The sequence below is a fragment of the Panicum virgatum genome, chromosome 6N (assembly GCF_016808335.1).
Source record: "Panicum virgatum strain AP13 chromosome 6N, P.virgatum_v5, whole genome shotgun sequence".
Classification (NCBI taxonomy): domain Eukaryota; kingdom Viridiplantae; phylum Streptophyta; class Magnoliopsida; order Poales; family Poaceae; genus Panicum; species Panicum virgatum.
Window position 1 is genome coordinate 9,314,922 of NC_053150.1, and position 19,621 is coordinate 9,334,542.

General features: G+C 48.9%; 1 protein-coding gene across 1 annotated transcript; it reads right to left on the minus strand.

Annotated features, from left to right (window-relative positions):
• LOC120677411 lies at positions 1-2,150 on the minus strand. Its single transcript, XM_039958570.1, has 3 exons — positions 1,215-2,150; positions 1,023-1,108; positions 1-368 (listed from the first exon to the last, which is right to left on the minus strand). Exons 1-3 carry the CDS (start codon positions 1,466-1,468, stop codon positions 343-345), a joined length of 366 nt encoding a protein of 121 aa, XP_039814504.1. The 5' UTR covers positions 1,469-2,150; the 3' UTR covers positions 1-342.
• Between the last annotated feature and the right edge of the window lie 17,471 nt (positions 2,151-19,621).

Here is a 19,621-nt window from a genome sequence, read left to right on the forward strand (position 1 = left end):
TGATGCAAGTCATAGGTTCACATTTTTCTTCTCAGAAATTTGAATGTAGCACGTACAAATCATAGCATAGAATCCTGTACATCTAAACATAGAACGCATAAGACTTGAAAACATCGGTGCCAGCCGGATGCAGAGTCGGACTCCGCCGTCGCGGGGGGGGGGGGGGGGGGGGGGGGGGGCGAACGCCGAGAACCCCTCGCACGCGCCTCTGTGTCCGGCAGGAAGGCCGCGTGCCGCCGTGCTAGACCGCGAGCTCCCATTGCGCAGCCAGTCCCGACCGAGGGCCCGTCACCGCCACGCACAGCCCGGGACCCCTCGCCACTGCGCTAGACCGGGGACCGTTCAGCACCGCGCCGCCATCGCCGCTCCTGTTGATGTCAGCAAATTGGTCTATCAGTGCAGCAAATTGCCCGTACCGAATATCTATAACAAAACATTAGGGTTTTGCATAGTAAGGGTAAAAGGTAGAAACTTAATCTATCAAAAAACCTATGCTATAGAACATATATCAACATCATATAGCATTTTGCATAATGAGGGTAAAAAAAAGGTAGAAACATCATATATTAACATCATATATCACCATCATATATCAACAATATCATATGACAGCATCCTATATATCATATAGCACACATAATATAGGGGTACCCTAATTGAGGGAGCAGTGAGAATGTTCAGAAGACTAAAAGTACACATATTCAGTGAGAACCAACTTCAGAGTGGCATATTTGAGTATAGGTTGGATCATAGAACCCAACTTCAGTGCAAAAAAGTTCACACTTTGTAGCATGTCAAAAAAAAAAGGTGGTGAAAATTGATCTATCTGACGCAAAATGGTCTAAAATAAATTAACCCTAGATTAAAACACATCTAAAAAAAAATGTCATATAACTCGTATAAAACATTGATATGAGGGCCTACACTACATATCAACATATATCATATAGCCGTTTTGACACATCGTCGTATATAATAATCTTAGGTGCTATCGGTTAGACTGGAAAGCCAGAACGACTCACGGTCTTTTGCTGATCTTTCTCTCGGCCTTATTTGGCGCTGGGGAGGCCTTCTCCACTGGACGGCACTGCTCTGCTTCCTTGGGCAACTGCAAGAATGTCATGCACTCAGATTGCGTGCAAAACGATTGATGCTCCTCGGATTGGGACAAAAGAAAATTGAATATTTGATAGATAGTTGTCGTATACTCTTACCTCAGGTTTCTTCGCTGCATGCGCTTTCCTGACGGCAGTAGTGCGTCGAGGTTGATGCCGAGCTGCAAATCGCGCCGAGGAGCGCGACCTCTGCGCCGAGGATGGTCGAGCCGCGTGAGATGCTTCGAATTCCTGCGGGACTTTGCGCTTCTTGATTGGTTGGATGAAATCGTCATCGTCAGAGCAGTCGCCGGATGCCGCGGGCGCTTGTGCAGCGGTCCCAGTTGGTGACAACGGGAGTTGGAGGCCCCCATTCTTGAATTTGTTCTGAAGGCGGGCGCTTGTGTCTCCGAGTCACCAAGGGCAGAGCAGGGTCGCCCACCCCGAGATCCTCGACCACCCAACACCCCGCCGCCGGTGTCTGCCCTCGCTGCACACAGGAGCTCCCCGAGCCGCCGCGAAGGCCGCGCCCTGTCCAGCCCGCCGCCTCGGGGTGGCGGCTCGGCGTCGCTGGCCCTGCTCCGCCATCCTCGCGCTCGGATGCCGCCGGTCACCGGATGGGAGGCGCACCACCGGGGTGGGGGACGCCACGCCGCCGAGTGAGGGTGGCCGGACAGCTGCACGCTGCCCGGGAAGCAGGGGCGGATACAGGAGGGGGGCTAGGGGGGCTCAAGCCCCCCTAAGCTCCCCTAATTACACGTAAAACACTATAGCAAGACCTCCAAATCACCATTAAATCTTCACACTCAACATCTCTATTGTTTCAGCCCCATTGCCTCCAATCCTGCATCCGACACTGCCGGGAAGGGAACTGCCACGCCGCTGGATCCAGGGCCCGCCGCCGCTGCGAGATCCGGAGCCTCCTCGCTGGGCCGCAGCCACCGCGAGGAGTGCGCTGACGTCGCAGAGGGGAGCACCACTGCAGCCGAGATCCGGGAGCCGGGGGCCGCCGTGCCGCTGCCGTGGAGGGAAGCGCCGCCGCCGCCGGGATGTGGGAGCCGGGGCGCTGCGCCGTGGGAGGGGGGAGGGAGGCAGGGGCCGCCGCACGCGCCCGCCGTGGCTAGCGCGCCGCCGCACCGTGGGAGGGGGGAGGGAGGCGGGGGCCCGCCGCTCCTAGGCCACTCCCAGGCCTTCGCCGCCCGCGCGCTCGCCGGGGGCCTCCGCGCTCCCGTCGTCGCCGGGGGCCTTCGCGCACCCGTCGTCGCCGGGGGCCGCTGATGCTTTCGATGTCGCGGATGAAGCCGTCCCCCCCACGGCGTCGGGGATGCTGCCGCCGCCACCCACTCCCACCGCCGCCGTCACGGGTCCGCCGTCCGCGCCGCGGGTCCGCCTTCGCCACGGGCTCGCAGCACGCTGCCGGGAAGGGGGCCACCGGGATCGCCGCCTCGGGAGGGATGTCGTCGAGGATGGGGAGCGCTGCCGCCATGGGACTCGCCTCCGCCGCGAGGGGCGGTGGGGCGCCTCGTCGCGGCCGCCGGGCCTGGAGCGGCAGGGGGGGGGGGGGGGGGGGAGGGCGCTAGGGTTTAGGTGGTGGGGGTGTGCTTATATCATGTGGGCTGGTGGGCCGGCAAATGGGCTGGGCCTGGGCCCAATGGCAGATTGGTGGCAGAGGTTTGGTTCGGGGAGCCGGTGCGGTTGAACTGTCTAGCACGTGTGGCTAGAGCTCCCTGATGAGCCCAGGACTATATATATATGTAATAATTGTAGATGAATTCTAATATTGCAGGAATACATATTACTTTACATCGTAACTTTACATCCAAAATACAAACTTCAGTGTCAAAGAAGGGCTATGTGAAGTTGAGCATGTCAGAACCCAGAATAATGACTCGGCCAATCAAGATGGTCTGTTTCGCATGTTTAGAATTGAGTTCAGTTTGAAAATAATAAATGTATGTATGGAATAGAGATCATAAAAATTCAGAATGAAGGGCACATACAGTTACTTCGTCAACTAAAAAGTTTCACTGCACTCTAAAAATATAAATGAAAAACAAAGTAATATCGTACAGTTAGAAGCTAAAATAGGATATTTTTCATAACAGCTTCCATTGTAGAAGTACGGAAATATAGCACCAACAAATAAGTAGCATCCAATCATAGGAAAGGCAAAAATAGCTGTTACTAAAGACAACATTTATATAGCAATTGTTACTTGGTTCAGAGAACAGAGATAAGTATGTGGTATGCAGGCAGGATCATTGTTGACTTGGTTCAGAGATAAGTATGTGGTGTATATGAAAACGTACCAAAATAATATGAAAATCCCCTTGCATTTCGTAGGCTGAGCACCTGTGTGGAGTTACAGGCAGCACTCTACCACTGTGCCAATTAGAAGAGAAGACAATATGAAAACCATTCTATTATACATAAGAAATAATATCTGCAATCATTGGTTCGCAATTTGGATGCTTTGTTTGGCACATCAATACATGGTGCATGAGCGAAAAAGGTTTTTACATGCTCGACAACACTCACCGCGTTCGGCAGGCTGGAGCTGGAGGCTGGAGCTGGAGGCTGGAGCTGGAGTGGTGTGAGAGAAAAACACTGTTACCTGGCTGGTGGCTGGAGGCTGGAGCTGGAGTAGTGTGAGAGGGAATTACTGTAGCGCTGGAGGCCTACCCACCAGCCGAACACGGTGACTGAAGACAATGTGATTTTCAAGTTGGATGCATGCATCATAATAATAGCATTTAGTGGCAGTCCAAATTATTGGTGGGGAGAGGAAGAGGCAAGACGCGCCGCCAGTTGAGCCAGACGCTGGGAAGGCTGGCCGTGCCGTGGAGCAGAGCCGCGTGGAGATGGAGAGATGGTGCACCGAGCAGATCCGCCAGCACGGTCGGTGTAAGGATCGATGGACCAAGAGGGGGGGTGAATTGGGCCTTTTTCAAATTTCTAAGATAGATAAAACAACCTTAACCTATGCAATGCTAGTAAGGCTCAATTCACCAACCGGCTAAACAAAGCAAACTACACAAGCTATCAAAGATATGAAACTAAGCAAGGTAGAGCTAAGCTATGATCTCTAAGGTCAAGCACATGAAAGAATGCATGAAAGTAAGTGCTTGAAATGAAAGAGAGTGCAAGAGACAACCGGATTTTTTCCCGTGGTGTCGATGTGTTGGCACACGCCCCTAATCCACGTTGTGACACTCACTAAGAGTCTTGTCACCTCCCATGTCACCGAGACTTGGGCGCTCACTAAGAGTCTTCGTTCACCATCCCGACGTGGTGGAGCTCAAGCCACGTACAATCTTCTTCTCCGGGCTCCCACAATCCTTGGCAAGCTCCGCGAGAAACACCTCGATCACCAAGATCGCCTAGGTGATGCCAATCACCAAGAGTAACAAGCTAAGGCCTTCACTTGAGCAAGAACCGATCACCAAGAACGGATGCACACAAGCTTCTCTCTACTCAAGTCCTTAATCTTGCTTCTTGATTGATTGAATGAACAAATATATGAATGATGAAGCTCAAGGTGGCTCTTGACTATAGTATTGAGTGAATGGATGTTGCCTGGTATCAAGAGTTGCAAAATGACCCATTGGAGGGGTATATATAGGCAGCTCACACGAATAGAGCCGTTGGAGAAAAGCTGCCAGAAAACTGCGTAGCGCCGGTTAATCCGACGTACCTCCAATAGTCATCGTCGGTTTAACCGATGAATGTAAACTGCCCCTTCTGAAAACTAGCCGTTACAACTTGGGCAGATTAACCGACGTATCATCGGTTTAACCGGTGAGTGTAGTTGTCCACTGATCAACTGAAAAACCAAGTCTCTGGACAACTGCACCGACGTTAACTCAAACCTATCGTCGGTTTAACCGGTGAGTACAACTTCTGAAGTCCTTGGAAAAAACCATCTCACTGGTCAATTGCACCGACGTCTTGATTAAATGTCGTCGGTTTAACCGGTGTATAGAACTTGAAATGCCCCGGAAAAACCAACTCTGGACTAATGCACCGACGTTAATTTCAAACACGTCGGTTTAACCGGTGTATTGAATTGTCCAGACTCTGCTGACTTTGTTTAACCGACGTATAGAAAATTGAGATCGTCGGTTAAATCGGTGTATAGACTTTTTCTGATTTTGTCTTTTCTGATTTGAGTCTTGAATGAAATTCAAATATTCTTGAGATATAAGTTGAGAACCACTTATTTGAACTTCTAGAAACCTGAGTGACCATAGTGTGCATCCATTTTCAAATGACCATGTCCATGCTCAAGTTACTTAGCCTTAACCCCTCTTAATAGTGCGATCACTACAAAACTATAAAACCTATACTAACCTAAGTGTCCTTCTCAACCTTATGACACTTAGGACTAGAAAGATCCTTAGTCTTGACATATAATTGAGTTGAATACCGAGATCGCCTTTTTGAATAATGAAATTGAGGGGCCTCTTTTGACATATGACCAAATGAGCGATAATGATCTATTAAGCTGCACAAACTCATTAGTCACAATAATGGTTGTCATTAATCACCGAAACATACCTTGAGGGCCTAGATGCTTACAATCTCCCCCTTTTTGGTGATTGATGACAACACAAACATAAAAAAAACGAGAGAGCGAGAAAGATAAAAATAGGATAAACACAAGCAAACTCGAAGAAGGACCAAAGAGCTCAACGGCTCAAACGAAATCCATAGATATGTCTCAAAGCACGGCATACTCAAGCGACAAATGCACATATCCATGAACTAACACCAAATGAGATATAAAGAATCAAAATCCTGATAACTACGAGCTCTCTCTAGCTCTACCCTCCCCCTAACTCTGAGGCTCCCCCTAATACCTCTCCCCCTTTGGCATCAAAGCACCAAAAAGGCGAGCTACGGGTCGTGCTGTCGTGGTACGGCGAGGAAGCGGTCCGGGTCGTCGTCGTCGTCGTCGTCGGACGGAGAACCCTCACCCTCGGTGACAGACAGAAGCTGCTGGTCTGGGTCTGAGCTCACTGGGGGAGTGACTGTCGTGGAGGCTCTCGTGCTGGCACTGCCTGGTAGAGGATCCGTAGAAGTCGTAACCGGGCCAGCAGAAGAAGTATCAACATCTGAAGAAGTGACCGCTGAGGCTGCCGGCTGCGTCGACTGTGGAAGCAGGGACTCCTCTACTGCTCCTCCCCCTGAAGGTGCTGCCTGAGGTGAGGTAGGGAGGGCGACCGACTGAACCGCTGACGGTGAGTCCTGAAAGAGTGTGGTCGCGGGCAGTGGTGAAAAGAGCGGACGACCGGCAGACCCAAAGAGTGCGGACATCGAGAACGTGGTCTCCTGTGTCGCTGTAGTAGCTGGAGCTGCAGTAGGGGCTGGAGGAGGAGGAGCTGGTGTGACTGCAAGCTGAGGTGCTCCAACACCCTGAAGTCCGGGCTGCTGCTGCTGTGGGGCGAGTCCGGTGTGAGAGTAAAGCTGGGAGATCATCCCGAACATCGCCATCATGCCCTGCTGGATCTGCTGGAACTGAGCGTCTGTCCTCTGTGAAACTCTGTCAATGAGGCCGACAAAACGCTCCTCTGTCGCTGCACGCTCTCGGGCTGCCTCTCTCTGAATAGCCGCAATCTGAGCCTCATGGGCTCTCCTGGCCTCCTCCTGAGCAAGTCGGTCCTCCCTCTGCTGAGTCACAAGCTGCTATAGTAGTGCAGTGAGCTCGGACGGCTGAGTTACCTGGGACTCAGAGATTGTAGCAGCTGCTGAAGTCGGAGGAGCTGGCTCTCCGGAACCTCCTGCCTCCTGGTCGTGACTGGCTGGGGCAGCTGGAGGAAAGTACTCTACGTCCTCAGAGGAGTCTGACTCAAGCTCAGACCAGTGAATCTCATAATCTCCCCCGGGAAGCTGTGCCTCCGCTGCCAGGAGTGCCTCATCCTCCTCTGCCACTCGTGCCTGTACCTCTGGTGACAGTCGAGCCATCGCAGCTCTATCTGCGTGTCTGCCCCTCCTCCTGTCCTGTGGAGCTGTGGGTCGGTAGACAGGGAACCTGGGAGCCTCGTCGTGACGGTAAGGGGCGCTGATGGGTGACTCTGCTGGCACTATCATAGAGCATATGTAACTGATCAAGTGCCCATAAGGAAACTGTCGCACCACACCCATCCCATCAGTGATCACATCCTCGATCTCAGCCAGAATAAAGTCAACTATATCAAATGGCTCGTGAGTGAGGATGTGTAGGAGCAAGAGCTGCTGCAAACCTGTGAACCCCTCTGGGTAGCCACTCCTCGGTAACAGAGTCCTCCGGAGTGCCATGTGAACAGCGTATGCCTCTGGAGTCAGCAGGCTTGGCACTCTGGCGTAAGAGGCTGGGAACGGCTGGCGGAAGCACTAAGAGATCGCCTCGTGAGAAGGAGCAATCCCGCCAACCATCGCCCTGCGGGGTGGATCTGAGTCCCCGTAAACCCTCTCGTACAGCGAGACGTCGACCAGGTCAACTCCAAGTATACCAGCAATGGTCGCCCTCGACAAACCAAAAACCTGCCCTCCAAACATGAAGTGCACGGCTCTGCGCTCGGGTGCTATCCAAGCTGTGGCATAGAACACTCTGACCCAGTCCTCGATATAACGGTTCTGCTCCATCCCTAGCAGCCTGGGCAGTCCTCTGAAGTGAGCGAAGTGTGCTCTCACGTCTGCTCCCCCTGCGGCTGTCCTTAGTGAGACCCAGTCAAGAACCCTGTGCGGGAAGATCCGGTGGCCCCTCCGCTGGAAAGTCTCGTAGAAGCTGGCCTGTAGCAGAGTCCAGAACCTCCTGTCGACTCTGCTGTCTCGGGTCACTGGGAACCAGACCTCCTCCTCAACACTCCACCTGAGCCTCTTGACCTTGGCCGCATTGGCTCGGGTCAAGTTCTGGAGCATCACACCTGGCTCCAGACGCACAACAGTGTCCATACGGAACACTGTGCGCTCGGCCTCTAGGGCCTCGGCTCTGCGAGCTGCTGCTGCTGCTGCTGCGGACCTGCGGGGCTCCTGTGGCTGGTGTCCTCCCCGAGTCCTCGGTCCAGTGCGACGCTCTATCGCTGGCGGGGAACCTCCCTCAGACGACTGCTGTGGAGAACTCTGCCCCTCTGACTGTGCTGCCTCTGAGTCAGAACCATCTAAATCTGTCGCTGCTGCTGCTGTCGCGGCTCTGGTGGCCCTGGCACCTCTGACTCTGCCCATACCTCGGCCTCTGGCCCTGCCCCTGGCTGGCGGATCCCTGATCGCGAACGGGCGAGCACGGCCTGACGCCTGCTCCTCGGCGGCCTTGGCCACCATCTCGGCCCTCTCGGCCTCCTTCTCTGCACGAGTCCGTTTGCGAGCGGGCTTCTCGACCACAACTTCCTTTCCCTTCCTCTTCTCGCGACCCATCTCTACTGGCGAAGGCAAGAACGAGGCGCGCGAGCGGTGCGAAAAGCGGCGCGGGCAAACCCTCGAACAGTTTGCGTGCGTGAAGCGGTGGTGGCTGCGGCGTGAGAAAGCGAAGGCGGCGCGGCTGCGTAGGTTGCTCGACATGTGGGAGCTGCGGCTCTGAGCGCGTGGGGGGCGGCGCGCGCGGGCGGCGCAGGTGGGCGGCGCACGCGGGCGGTGCTGCGATGAGGGCGCACGGCGGTGGCTCGGGCCGGCGGCAAGTGGAGCGGGCGATGGCGGCGGCGTGGAACGGGCGGCTGCGGTGGCGTGGATGAGTGGCAGCGGCTTGACTCGGGTGCGAGGCGGCGGCGAGGGAGAGGCGGATCAGGCGGCGGCGGTGTGGAGTCGGGAAAGAAACAAGAAGAAGTGAAGCCGGCGGCGCGGGGGCAAGATAGATATACGACAGGTGGACCCCGCGGATTTTCTTAACGCCGGTCGATCCGACGCCTAGGGTTTGAGCGCCGGTTGATTGCGTCGGTGCAGTTCACCCGAGACTCCTGCAGATCTGAAACTGAACGCCGGTTGAACCGATGATTTAAATTTTGTACTCATCGGTTGAACGCTGCTAACACCGGTTGATTGCTTGGTCTGATATGTGTTTATGATCACCGGTTGATCCGATGCTCTGACTTTTGTATACGTCGGTTAAACGCCTGAAACTACCTGAGCTGAGACCCAACTTTAGTAACGCCGGTTAAACCGATGGGTATAAATCCATTGAGCGTCGGTTTAACCGGTGAAGCCGAAAACCCCTCACTCAGCTCACTCTTCTATGCCTAGTCCAATAAACTTATAAGATTCAAATAAACTCAAGTTAATGGACTTGCATAGGCGACTTTACCCCTCAAAATAAATAGGATAGCACACTAGCTTAAATAATTTTTTTTTCAAACACAAGGAAAAGCCGCAAGAGAGACAAAGCGCCAAATAAAATGTATGAGCCATGTCATAGGAATATTGAAGATAGAAAGCTTCAAACTCATCATGACATTGCTCACTAGGCAATAACGCACCTAACACTTTGCTCTTTTCACTTTTCATGAATTAAGATCTTGTATATGAAACAAGTCTCATTTTCATCAAGTGATCTCCTTTGTGACCCTTACGCATGCAATGATAATGCAAGCTACAACCACATGCGAAAGTAAGGTAAACATGAAGTGCACATCTATATGACAAGTAATGCATAGCAAGAATTTAAATTCTACTTGTCAAGTTTGAACCCACGGGAAGCTTCTTCATGATGAGCCTTTCTACAAGTCTAGAGGAAAACAAGTGGACCACCACCTCTAGCTAAACCCTTGCTCATCACTATCTTACCATGGTTAGACAAGTGTCCTATATGTATGCATTTTTCTATATGTCATGGCAACTTACATGACGTTTGCCGCATCTAACACATTAAGCTCATTCCTTAGCCTAACAAAGGTACTCTCGTCTAAAGGTTTTGTGAATATATCCGCCAATTGCTCCTCGGATCTCACACCTTGAAGGGAAATGTCCCCCTTGGCTTCGTGATCACGCAAGAAGTGATGGCGAATATCAATGTGCTTTGTGCGAGAGTGTTGAACCAGATTCTTGGCAATTTTTACGGCACTTTCATTGTCACAAAGGAGTGGGATCCTATTTAGTTTCACACCAAAGTCCAAAAGGGTTTGCTTCATATATAGGATTTGGGCACAACATGCACCGGCCGCTATATATTCCGCTTCCGCGGTGGACAAAGCCACGGAATTTTGCTTCTTACTTGACCAAGAAACTAGAGAACGCCCAAGCAAGTGGCAACCCCCGGAGGTACTCTTGCGATCCACACGGCTTCCGGCAAAATCCGAATCCGAGTATCCCAAGAGATCTAAGCTAGCGCCTTTGGGGTACCACAAGCCTATGCTAGGGGTGTGCTTGAGATACCGAAGGATCCTATTCACAGCCGAAAGGTGTGATTCCTTTGGATTAGCTTGAAAGCGGGCACACAAGCACACACTAAACATTATATCGGGTCTAGATGCGGTAAGATAAAGCAAAGACCCTATCATAGAACGATAGAGGGATTGATCAATCGGTTTACCGTCCACATCCAAGTCGAGATGCCCATTAGTTGCCATGGGTGTCTTGATTGGCTTGCACTCATCCATCTTGAACTTCTTCAAGATATCTTTAGTATACTTTTCTTGATGGATGAATGTCCCTTCCTTCATTTGTTTGACTTGAAAACCAAGGAAGAAGGTCAATTCGCCAATCATGGACATCTCGAATTCCCTAGACATCATGGTAGCAAACTCATGGCTTAGTAAATCATTAGTTGAGCCAAAGATAATATCGTCAACATAAATTTGACAAATGAAAAGATCCCCGTTGACGTCTTTTGTGAACAACGTGGTGTCCACCCTCCCGATCTTGAAGCCTTGCATGATTAGGAAGTCACGAAGCCTCTCATACCAAGCCCTTGGAGCTTGTTTGAGCCCATAGAGTGCCTTGTGCAACCTATAAACATGGTTAGGATTCCTCGGATCTTCAAACCCGGGAGGTTGCTCAACATAAACAAGTTCGTTAATAACGCCATTTAAGAATGCACTTTTCACATCCATTTGATATAACTTAATGTTATGATGTGAAGAGTAAGCAAGAAGGATACGGATAGCTTCAAGTCTTGCGACCGAAGCAAAAGTTTCACCAAAATCTAAACCTTCGACTTGAGAAAACCCTTTTGCCACAAGTCTTGCTTTGTTGCGTATCACCACCCCATGTTCATCTTGCTTGTTTCGAAAGACCCACTTGGTGCCGATGATGTTCTTGTCTTTTGGAGGAGCTTCGAGGACCCAAACTTCATTGCGGGTGAAGTTGTTCAATTCTTCTTGCATGGCCATCACCCAATCCGAGTCCTCAAGCGCTTCCTCTATTCTAGTGGGTTCAATACAAGAAACAAACGAGTGATATTCGCAAAATGAAGCATGCTTAGAGCGAGTTCTTACTCCCTTTGAAGGACTACCAATGATTTGACCAATTGGATGATCCTTGGAGATGCGACCATGCTTCACTAGCGGTATTTGCGTGGATGCTTGTTGGGGTGGATCATGGGTGACTTGTGCTTGTGGTGGAACACTTTGCTCTTCTTATTCTTGGACTTGGGGTGTTGGCGTTGGCACATCTTCTTGAGGTAGTGGATCATCTTTTTCTTGATCTTTATCCGCTTGCGGTGCCGTGGAGGTGCTTGGTGTAGATGAGAAAGGTTCTCCCCCTTGATCATTGCCTTCATGCTCCTCTTCCGGCTTGATATCCCCAATGGACATATTTTTCAAAGCTTCATCAATCTCTTCATCACCTACATTTTCATAGCCAACAACCTCCTCTTGGGAGCCATTAGATTCATCAAACTCCACATCACATGTTTCTTCAACTAACCCGGAGGTTTGATTGAATACTCTATATGCTTTGGAGTTTGATGCATAACCAAGAAAGAAACCTTCATCACATCTACTCTCAAACTTACCGAGCCTTGTCTTCTTACAGATGAAGCATTTGCAACCAAAGACTCGAAAGTATGATATATTTGATTTCCTCCCGGTGATGAGCTCATATGGAGTTTTCTTGAGGAGTCGGTGAGGATACACTCGGTTGGATGCATGACACGCCGTGTTGATTGCTTCCGCCCAAAACTTCTCGGACGTGCCATAATCATCCAACATTGCTCTTGCTAGGGTGATGAGTGTCTTGTTCTTTGTTTCCACCACTCCATTTTGTTGAGGCGTGTAGGTAGCGGAGAACTCATGCTTAATGCCCTCTTCATCGCACCATTCTTCAATCTTCATATTTTTGAACTCGGTGCCGTTGTCACTCCGGATCTTCACAATTGGGGAGTTGTACTCCCTTTGAGCTCTTCTTGCAAATGTCTTGAAGATTTCCGGAGTTTCACCCTTATCGCCTAGAAACATAACCCAAGTGTAACGTGAAAAATCATCAACAATTACTAGGCAATAGAGGTTACCACCAAGGCTCTTGTATGTAGTTGGACCAAAGAGATCCATGTGTAGAAGCTCGAGCGGCTTGGAGGTAGACAACATCGTCTTGATGGGATGATGTGTTGCTACTTGCTTCCCGGCTTGACATGCTTTGCATAATTTGTTCTTGTCAAATGTGACATCCTTCAAGCCGGTGATCATCCCTCTCTTGTGGGCTTTCTTGAGGTTGCTCATGCCAATATGAGCAATTCTTCTATGCCAAAGCCATCCAAGAGAAGACTTGGTGAAGAGGCATGTCATGGTGCTTGTTTGCTTTGAAGAGAAATCCACCAAGTAAATGTTGCCATGCCTAAACCCCGTGAATACCAATGACTTGTTTTTTTCATGAGTTACTACAACACCATTCTTGTCAAAGGCACACGTTAGTCCAAGATCACACAATTGAGCAATTGAAATAAGATTAAAACTAAGTGCTTCTACAAACAAAACATTAGAAATAGATAAATCTTTAGAAATTGCTATTCTACCCAAACCTAAAACTTTTCCCCTTGAGTTCTCACCATAGGTGACATGTTCATGATCGCCGGGGTCTTCAAGAGAGGTGAACATGCTATCATTGCCGGTCATGTGTTGAGAGCAACCGCTATCAAGTACCCAATGTTTTCCACCGGCTTTGTAGTTCACCTACACACATGAGAATTCACTTTTGAGTTTTAGGAACCCAAACAAGCTTTGGGCCTTGCACATGTGTGACAAGAGCTTTTGGGACCCAAAGTTGATTGGAGAGCTTCTTCTTTGACTCCTTAGTGAGTTTGCCAATGAATTTGGCCTTCACCTTGCCCTTCACTTTACTCAAGAGAAAATGGTTATTTTGAAACATTGATGAGTAATTCTTGGGAAAATTAGGAAGAGGACGTGATGGTAAAGTGCACTCCCTAGTGTGGTGCCCGGTGACTTGGCAATGTTGGCAATATGAACCAACTTCCTTGATGAAGCTAATCTTGATCTCCGGAGAAGGAGTAGTAGCTATGTTTGGCTCCGGAAATGAACCAAGACCTCTCTTGCCATAGTCACGGGCATTGTTGAAAATAATCTCCTTATGGATGTATTCTCCTCTTGAGAGCTTCTCCACACTACTCTTGAGGCTTGCCACTTGATCCATCAATTCCTTTTCCCTAGAAGGTGCAAGCTCGGGCAAAATATTAGTGGCATTTGCATTAATGAGTAGGTCATCACATGAAGTAGAAGCATTGACATTCTCAATAGTTTCATGAGCAAAGTTCTCAAGACTTGGGTCAATTGCTTCATAGGCAAATTCAAGTTCTTGATACTTGTGAGCCAACTCCCTATGCTCTTGTTTAAGCTTTTTGTGGCTTTCTTCAACTTGCTTAGCAAGTACAAGTGACTCATTGTGCTTTTTGAGCAAGTCATTGTACTTGCCAAGCAAATCGGAGTGGGCAAGCTCTAACTTGGCATGAGTGCTCTCAAGAACCTTGACTTTGCCCTTTTCCCTCTTGATAACGGATGTATACTCATTAATGAGGTTAGCAAACTCATTAGGATCAAGCTCATCATCACTATCATCTTCACTCTCACATACCTTAGAGTTACCTTTGGCCATGAGGCACATTGGAGGTGGAGGTAGCGATGGTTCTTCATTTGTGAGGGCGATGATGACTATGTCTTCTTCATCACTTGAATCTTCGCTTGATGAGACATCGGTCACCCACTGTTGTTTTTCCACCAAGAAGCTTCTCTTGGTGTACCCTTTCTTCTTTGGGAAGAGCTTGGTCTTTTTGTCATGGCTCTTCTTCTTCCCAAGCTTCTTGTTCTTGTTTTTATTCTCATCCTCTTCATCATCGCTTGAATCATGGCGATGTTTGCCTTTGTTGTCCTTCTTTCTCTTGTCCGGCTTGGGGCAATTGGGAGAGATGTGTCCTTTTTCCCCACAATTATAGCATGTTTTGTACTTGACATCTTCCCTATACCGGAACATCCTTCTTTTGGGGTCAAAGTTGTAACCCTTCTTGTTTATCTTGTCGCTCAAGCGTGTGAACTTTCTCATCATGAGAGCAAGTTCCCCATCTTCTTCATTATCGGATGAGCTCTCATGATGATCTTCTTCTTCATTGCTTGAGCTAGATTCTTGCTTGACCATCTTGAGCTTGCGGGATTTGTTGGCCTTGGTTTTGAGAGCAATTGACTTGCTTGTTGTTGGCTCTTCGGACATACCAAGGATACCCATTTCATGAGCGCGAATTTCGCCCACAAGCTCTCCCACTTCCATTGCATCAAGATTATCTTTTTGAAGCATAGCATTGATAATATTGTACTTGGGCTTCGGAAGGAGCATGAGAATCTTGCGGTTGATAGAGCCACTGTCAATTTTAGAAACTTCAAGAGCGTTAATGTCCTTGACAATGACATTCAAGCGAGAATACATATCATTGCAATTTTCATGAGCAAGCATCTTAAAGGAATCATATTTTGCTCTAAACAAGTGATATTTTTGTTCACGGACTTTTGTGGAGCCTTCATGAATTTCAATTAGCTCTTTCCATATCTCACTTGCTAAGTCCATGCCATTTACTCTAGCAAAGACTTCCTCACTAATGGCTTCGAAAATTGCATTTCTAGCCTTAGCGTTCCATTTTAATTGCTCCGGGGTGGGAGTTCCGGTGAATCCGGTCTTTGTTGCCATCCACACTTCGAGGGCAATCGCATCAAGGTATGCGGCCATACGAACTTTCCAATAGGCAAAGTTCTTGCCCTCGAAGTGAGGCGGCGAACCTCCCATCTTGGCCATAGCTCTAGGCGGTGAAGCCTAATGATCCAAATGAGCAACGAGGCTCTGATACCAATTGTAAGGATCGATGGACCAAAAGGGGGGGGGGGTGAATTGGGCCTTTTTCAAATTTCTAAGATAGATAAAACAACCTTAACCTATGCAATGCTAGTAAGGTTCAATTCACCAACCGGCTAAACAAAGTAAACTACACAAGCTATCAAAGATATGAAACTAAGTAAGGTAGAGCTAAGCTATTATCTCTAAGGTCAAGCACATGAAAGAATGCATGAAAGTAAATGCTTGAAATAAAAGAGAGTGCAAGAGACAACCGGATTCTTTCCCGTGGTGTCGATGTGTTGGCACACACCCCTAATCCACGTTGTGACACTCACTAAGAGTCTTGTCACCTCCCATGTCACCGAGACTTGGGCGCTCACTAAGAGTCTCTGTTCACCATCCCGGCGTGGTGGAGCTCAAGCCACGTACAATCTTCTTCTCCGGGCTCCCACAATCCTTGGCAAGCTCCGCGAGAAACACCTTGATCACCAAGATCGCCTAGGTGATGCCAATCACCAAGAGTAACAAGCTAAGGCCTTCACTTGAGCAAGAACCGATCACCAAGAACGAATGCACACAAGCTTCTCTTTACTGAAGTCCTTAATCTTGCTTCTTGATTGATTGAATGAACAAATATATGAATGATGAAGCTCAAGGTGGCTCTTGACTATAGTATTGAGAGAATGGATGTTGCCTGGTATCAAGAGTTGCAAAATGACCCATTGGAGGGGTATATATAGGCAGCTCACACGAATAGAGCCGTTGGAGAAAAGCTGCCAGAAAACTGCGTAGCGCCGGTTAATCCGACGTACCTCCAATAGTCATCGTCGGTTTAACCGATGAATGTAAACTGCCCCTTCTGAAAACTAGCCGTTACAACTTGGGCAGATTAACCGACGTATCATCGGTTTAACCGGTGAGTGTAGTTGTCCACTGATCAACTGAAAAACCAAGTATCTGGACAACTACACCGACGTTAACTCAAACCTATCGTCGGTTTAACCGGTGAGTACAACTTCTGAAGTCCTTGGAAAAAACCATCTCACTGGTCAATTGCACCGACGTCTTGATTAAACGTCGTCGGTTTAACCGGTGTATAGAACTTGAAATGCCCCGGAAAAACCAACTCTGGACTAATGCACCGACGTTAATTTCAAACATGTCGGTTTAACCGGTGTATTGAATTGTCCAGACTCTGCTGACTTTGTTTAACCGACGTATAGAAAATTGAGATCGTCGGTTAAACCGGTGTATAGACTTTTTCTGATTTTGTCTTTTCTGATTTGAGTCTTGAATGAAATCCAAATATTTTTGAGATATAAGTTGAGAACCACTTATTTGAACTTCTAGAAACTTGAGTGACCATAGTGTGCATCCATTTTCAAATGACCATGTCCATGCTCAAGTTACTTAGCCTTAACCCCTCTTAATAGTGCGATCACTACAAAACTATAAAACCTATACTAACCTAAGTGTCCTTCTCAACCTTATGACACTTAGGACTAGAAAGATCCTTAGTCTTGACATATAATTGAGTTGAATACCGAGATCGCCTTTTTGAATAATGAAATTGAGGGGCCTCTTTTGACATATGACCAAATGAGCGATAATGATCTATTAAGCTGCACAAACTCATTAGTCACAATAATGGTTGTCATTAATCACCGAAACATACCTTGAGGGCCTAGATGCTTACAGTCGGTCGGCGAGTACCTCGCGGACCAGGACCAGGGGAGAGGAAGGGGCGACAAAGCAGGGGCGGAGGCAGCGATGCGACGTGGCCCTGAGGCGTCAGGGCGGTGCCGCGCCGTGCGTCCGGCATCGCAGACGGCCGAGGTTGCAGCAACGGCAGAGGCCTCCATGGCGCTGCGGGGGGGGGGGGGAGGGCGTCGGCGCCGGTGCGCCGCCTGACCTTGGACAGACACGACGCCGAGCGGAAGCAGTTGCGGCGCGAGGGAGAGGCGGAGCAGGCGGTGGAGGCATGGGGGCGCGAGGGAGAGAGGCAGGGGAAGCAGAGGGCGGCGGATGCGCGCCTCGTGCCGCGCTAGACGGGGCTGCTGCGATGGCGGCGGAAGCGGAAGGGCAGCACGGGGTTGTGGGTCGTGGTCTCGCGGAGGGCCTGAGGGATTTTTTTTTGCCGTATAGGGGAGCGGGGACTGGATGGGTCACGGACATCGTGGAAGTTTCGTTGGAGGCGGCGATTTGCACACCGTGGATGTGGGATCGAAGGGCTAAGCAAAACAGGCGACGTGGCTGGCTGAGGGAAGAGTTTTGGTATACAGAAATAGAGAATATGGTATATATATATATATATATATATATATATATATATATATATATATATATATATATAGCAAGGCTAAAATGCAACAAGGTGTATTTGCTATAGCAAATGCACAGACCCTCTCGGTCGGTGTCGTATAACTGCTGGTCCAATCTCATGTATGCAAAATTAGATGCAGACAACCAAATCACAGCTCATCCTCCGCCACCCACCAACATGCATGCAGAGAATCTTTTCTTTATTCGGATTGAAAAAATGCAATATCTCGTAAACCGTAGCTCCGATTGCAGATCCGTTTGCAGCAGATTGTTGAAAAAAATGTGCTTAACAAATCGAAATCCATGAAGTCTATATTTGTTGAACTTATTTTTTTAAGTACATAATTGCAACTTCATTGTACTATGAGTTGCAAGCGCAGCTACAACACAATTGCAACTTGACTGTAACGTAGTTAGCACTTATTGCAACCACTTAGAACCTAATTTTTACCTAATTGTTAATAGTGCAACTAGTTACAATCTAGTTGCAAGTCTAGTTAGTGAAAGTTGTTACCCGTTACTACTCAATTACTACTTGTGCAAGCATTTACTACTTATTGCAGGCTCGTTACTATTAGTTGCAATCGGTTACTACTAGTTGAAAATCAATCACTACTCATTTGCAACCCAGCTACTGCTGGTTGCAATCAGTTACTAGTTAGTTGCAACCAGGTAGTACTAGCTGCAACCTCTGATTACTACTAGTTGCAATCTAGTTTTGTTCCAGTTGCAACTTAACTACTACTAGTTGTAATCCAGTTACTTGCAATCAGTTACTACACAGTTGCAAGTCATCTGCTACTCTAGTTGCATCCAGAATTACAGATGAACCTAATTATAGAGATCGGATGCAAATAGTACATACAGTTGCAACTCAATGATATATAAAGTTGCGATCAGTGGTACATGAAGATGCAATTTGCATAAAAAAATAAAATATATTGATATTGGATCTTGTTTTGTTAAGCACATTTTTTAGTAAGATGCAACAAATGGTTTGTCAATCGGAGTTACGGTTCAGGAGAAATTTTATTTCAAAGAATCGAACCAATAAAAGATTCCATCTATGCATGCATGCAGTCTGATTGACCTTTGTGATAGACGATATAAATTAATATAGGAAGCATGCACAAATATTTGATCGGGTGCTGTGCATGTGTGCAGTGCGGGGGGCGGTTGGTCGGGCTCGAGTGCCTGGTCGGACCAAACGCGCCTGTTGGCTTATAGAATGCACCCAAGTGTATTATACCATAATATATATATATTCTATTTAATACCTAGTGTGCTAAATAACTATTCAGCACACCAACATTGAACCGGACAGTCAGCCCCCGCAACCAGAAAATTGTGTCGATCACAGGAAAAATATCATGGTACTTCTACAAGAAAAGTAAACGCCATCGTGGGCACGTGGGACTGATATAGGGATGTGGGGCATGGAGCAGTTTCGTCACTGCCCATTTTCATCTGTAGACTCTCCTCTCCGTTTGTTCCCCATCCCTCAAGATGGTGCAGGGGACGGGACCCTCCGTCGGCGATGAACCCATGGATCGGAACCTCGCCTCTGGTTCCTCCCTCCCTTCGCAGCTTCACTACGGGCGCGATTGGTTGCCTGGACGGAGCGGAACCAGGCTCATCGCATGCACCGAGCGCTAGTTTGGTTAGGTGCACTAGCCATCGGGCCAGTCCCATCGCATGCAAAAGCAGCACCGCGGCCAGACTCCAGGGAAACGTGGAAATCGGCCGTTTCCGGCGGGCCTGGCTCACGTGGGCGCAGCGAGAGCACATGCATGTACAAAAACTGCATCCACATAAGCCCATCCATACAACCAATCGCCGTCTCCCTCCAACAAGGTTGCGCCGGCTCAATCAACCAAACATGCTAGCTGCGCACGCGTTGGGCCTAGCCAACCGCGGCCTGGCTGTGTCGTGCGAGCCTGGCTCAGCGCACATGTGAACCAATCAGCCCCTAC